Source organism: Belonocnema kinseyi, chromosome 3 (assembly GCF_010883055.1).
Source record: "Belonocnema kinseyi isolate 2016_QV_RU_SX_M_011 chromosome 3, B_treatae_v1, whole genome shotgun sequence".
Classification (NCBI taxonomy): Eukaryota; Metazoa; Arthropoda; class Insecta; order Hymenoptera; family Cynipidae; genus Belonocnema; species Belonocnema kinseyi.
The window spans coordinates 104,385,381-104,389,637 of record NC_046659.1 but is presented as its reverse complement, the minus strand read 5'-3'; the positions used below and the strand labels follow the sequence as shown (position 1 = coordinate 104,389,637).

Here is a 4,257-nt window from a genome sequence, read left to right as displayed (position 1 = left end):
AGCTTTGAGCAAATAAAAAATGTGTGTTAGACGAAATTCAAAGTGATTTATGTAATTTTCATGGGGTTTTTGAGTGTTTCGCAAAAAAGGCCTCTGAACCTCTTTTAAGCTATAAAATAAACTAAAACTTACTTAAAACAAGCTATTCATTCTTAAAAAACTATTTGAATTGTAATTAATGAATTAATTTAAATAATAATTAATGTAATTTTATTTAATTACTGCCTTGCTTTAAATGAAAATTTGACAAAGATTTTAAAAAACTGCAATTTTTTGGCATTACTTCATAATAAAACAGTTATAAGCAATAATGTTTTGTTGAAATAGATACGATTTTAGGTTGTATTATTTATTGCCTTACCCGAAGTTAAAAGATAAAAACATGTTGAGTATCTCAGAAGAAAGCCTCCACTTTCTAGCATTTTTCTAAGAAAAGATAGTTATAAATAATAAAAATCTGTTTATAGATATTTATTGTTGTTAATATTATTTCTTTTCCCGCTGGAACTGAAAACTTGAGAACAAGTTAAACAATTTAAAACAATACAGAGAATATGCAAAACATCTTTTTTCACTTATGGTCTCTTTTGGAATTCTATATGAAAAATCAAGGTAGGTGAAATTTGAATACGGATTTTTCATTTGTATTTCATAGCTTAAATAGATATAAATTGTTAAGAGAAAGAACATAAGCTAAATATTGATGATTATTTCAAAAATTCACAAAAACGGATTTTTCTTATGGGAAATGTTTGTAAAACTTTAAGGAGTTGGCGAAAACCCTAAATAACAATAAAAAAATTAAAAAATAGGAACAAGTTAGTTGTCTCATTTTATTGCAAACTCTTGAGGGTTCTTCCGAAAACAAATGTCTTCTGAACCTTTCTAAAGTAAAAGCATTTTGAAGTCTTGAAAATATTATTTACAAACCTGCCGCAAAATTCTCAATAGATTTAACCCGGCTACTTTTTTGAGATCAAGTACAGTCCATTTTCCGCTTCGAAGAAGCTCTGCAAACAACTCTGGATACCTGGAAACGTCCTCGAGTCCTCGAGGGGTTCTAAATAAAATAAAATGAAATTCAACAATAAAAAAGACTTATTAAAAAAGGAGCGCTTTTTTATTTTCTCCGGATCATAGTTAAACTTTTATGTACTTGTTAATGCCGTCGAAGTCTCCACCAACTCCAATGTGGTCCACTCCAATTAAATTCCTAATGTGATAAATGTGTTCTGCAACGTTGATCACGCTGGCCTCGGCTCCATACTTCACGAAGTAGTTGTAAAATGTGACCATCACCAGACCCTTGTTAGCAGCCTGGAACAAGAGAATATTTTGGGTCCTCAATTTACAAGACTCGACTCTAAAATATTGCCTCCCTGCCTCCTAAAAAATAATTTACCAATCAAAAATCAGCTGCTGAATTTTTAAGGATTCCAGTAAATATATAATGATAGTGGTTTATAGCATTTTTTAATTTTCAGAAAGGCGATCTATTATTAAAAATTGACGATAGAAATTTGCAAGATTTTCCATTTTCGCATAATCTAACTTAATTTTAGGGAATTGTGTTTATTTTGAAACCACCGCCATCGATGGATATCAGTCGGGAAAATTATTAGACGAAAAAAGGTCCAGCAAATTAGTTTATACAGCTCTTGAAAAACCATTTATAGTGCCATTAGTTTAAAGTTTTAGTTTTAGCAACCAGAAGATTGGTTTAGTAATGTTTACTTTGCGTTTTAATATATTGTTTTCAAATATTTTGAGCTCACGGATTTCAAGGAAATCACGGAATTTACGGAATTTAAAGAATTCGCGAAACAAGGAATTCCATAAATTCACGTAAGTCAAGAAATTCACTGAATTCACAGCATTTATGAAAGTGAATTCAAAGAATTCACTTTATTCAAGACATTTAAAACATTCAAGGAGCTCAAGAAATTTAAGGAATTAACAGAATCCAAAGAGCTCAAGAAATTCACGGACTCAACGGAATTCATGGAGTTCACGGAATTAAAAAAATGCAGTAATTCAAATGACTCAAGGAGTTCAAAGAATTCACAGAATTTAAAGAGCTCAAGAAATTCACGTACTTCACGGAATTCAAGTAATTTACGCAATTCAAGGAATTTATGAAACTTGCAGAATGAAACAAATTTACAGAATTCGCCGAATTCAATTGATTTACGGAACTCAAAGAATTCGCGGAATTCACGGAATTTCCGGAATTCTAGGAATTTATTAAATTCACGGAATTCACGAAATTTAAGAAAATCACGGAATTCAATTAACTAAAGAAATGGACGGAATTTTAGGAATGCAGGTAATTCAATGAATTTAAAGAATTCATTTCATTCATCAAATGCAGAGCATTTAAAGAGCTCAGGAAATTGCAGAAATTCACAGATTCAATCAATTCACAGAATTAAAATAATTCGCGGTATTTAAAGAATTCATTTAATTCAAGGAATTTGCAGAGTTCAAGGACCTCAAGAAATTCACTGACTTCACGGTATTAAAGGAGCTCACTGAGTTCACGGGATTTAAAAAATGCAGGTAATTCAATTACTTCACGAAATTTAAATATTACAGAATTGAAGCAATTCCGTTGATTATCAGAATTCCTTGAGGTACTTGAATTAATTTGTTGCCGCAAATTCGGTGAATTCATCAGATTCCGAGCATTGCGGGAATTCCTTGAGCTAAATGAATTGCTTGAATATGGTGAATTCCGTAATTTCCGTAACATCCGTGAATTCTTTGGCTTCCGTGAATTCTCTGAGTTTTGTAAAACTCCTTCAATTCTTTGAATTGCGTGAATTCTTTGAATGCCTTCAATTTTGTGAGTTCTTTAAAATCCATGAATTTTTTTATTTCCGTTAATAACGTGAATTCTTTAAAACTCCATGATGTCTTGGAATTCCGTGAAGTTTTAGAATTCTATGATTTCTTTGAACTTCGTAAATTCTTTGAACTACGTGAACTCTTTCAACTTCGTGAATTCCTTAAATTTATTTAATTTCTTAAAGTCAGTGAATTTCGTGAATGCCTTGAATTCCGTAAATTTTTTAATCTCCGCGAATACCTTGAATTGTGAGAATTCATTATATTCCGTTAATCACTTGAATTTCGCTAATGTTTTTAATTCCGTGAAGTGTGTAGATTTCTTACTTTCCTTGAATTTTTTAAATTCAGTGATTTGCTGAAATTTCGTAATCTTCTTGAAATCAGTGAATTCAGAATATTTAAAAATGATGTTTGAAACCGAAGAGTCATAATTATTAAACCTATTAACATCATCAATCATCAATTGTAATGATGTTAATCATTAAAATGATGTAATGATGTTATATAAAACTTTATAGAAATAATAATTAAATAAAAAATGTATAATATACAAGCCTTTGGTGATCAGTGATGCCTGATCTCCGGTCATGTAGTAATAATCTTCTTGATGATACGCTGAATCCGAATCCGAACTTTAAATTGCTCCTGTACGTCAGGTTTTCAAGCTATCCTAACCTAAAAGTGCAAAAAACGCGTTTTTCAGCTGTTTTTGAGGTTATGTAACTGTATAAGAAAAATGTCTACCACAAAGCTAATATGGAATTTGAAAGTACTAATCTTCCCCTTTCAAACCTACTTGGATTTATTAGTATATCTTTATTTTTAACCCAAACATTATAATTTGAAATTTTTTATTTTAGTGTTTTAACCATTTAACGCTGAAGTGTTCAGATTTATACAACGCATTCTCTATTGCTGACAGTATATTTTTTCTTCAAAATATTACCTCAGGTGTTTTCGAGGGTGCCCTTTCTATTGCCGGTGTCAGTTTTTTGTTATATCCCCTAGAAGATCCAATATGGCTGCCACAATTTAGGGCTTTAAAAATAATAAAGGATCCCGCACAAAATACCAACAAAAAAGCGTACACTCGTTTGGAACCAAACTTTGCACATTAATAAAACAATAAAAAATATAGAACCCGCGTCTTTGGCTCAGTTTTTTGTTATAACTCCTAGAAGATCGAATATGGAAAACAGTTAGGGCTTTAAAAGAAAAAACAATGTACTATTATGATTAATTTAATATTGTAAATTTACTTGGGATTGTTCAGCTAAGCAAGAAAGTACTCAATATTTTTCAGCTACTTAAGGCGAAACGGTAGGTTTGGCTGAGCACGGCAATGACTGCAGTGATATCTAAAAGAAAATCGGAAATACAGTCTAGTGCCCCCTGGCAAGTATGAAG

General features: G+C 31.1%; 1 protein-coding gene across 1 annotated transcript in view; it reads right to left on the bottom strand.

Annotated features, from left to right (window-relative positions):
- Positions 1–918: 918 nt before the first annotated feature.
- LOC117169977 (dipeptidase 1-like) overlaps positions 919–4,257 on the bottom strand; it is a 19,292-nt gene continuing 15,953 nt past the window's right edge. The window contains exons 2-3 of the mRNA XM_033356490.1: positions 1,157–1,317; positions 919–1,060 (exon numbers count right to left, since the gene is read on the bottom strand). Coding sequence (XP_033212381.1) covers positions 919–1,060; positions 1,157–1,317 — 303 coding nt within the window. The remainder of the gene's footprint in view (positions 1,061–1,156; positions 1,318–4,257) is intronic.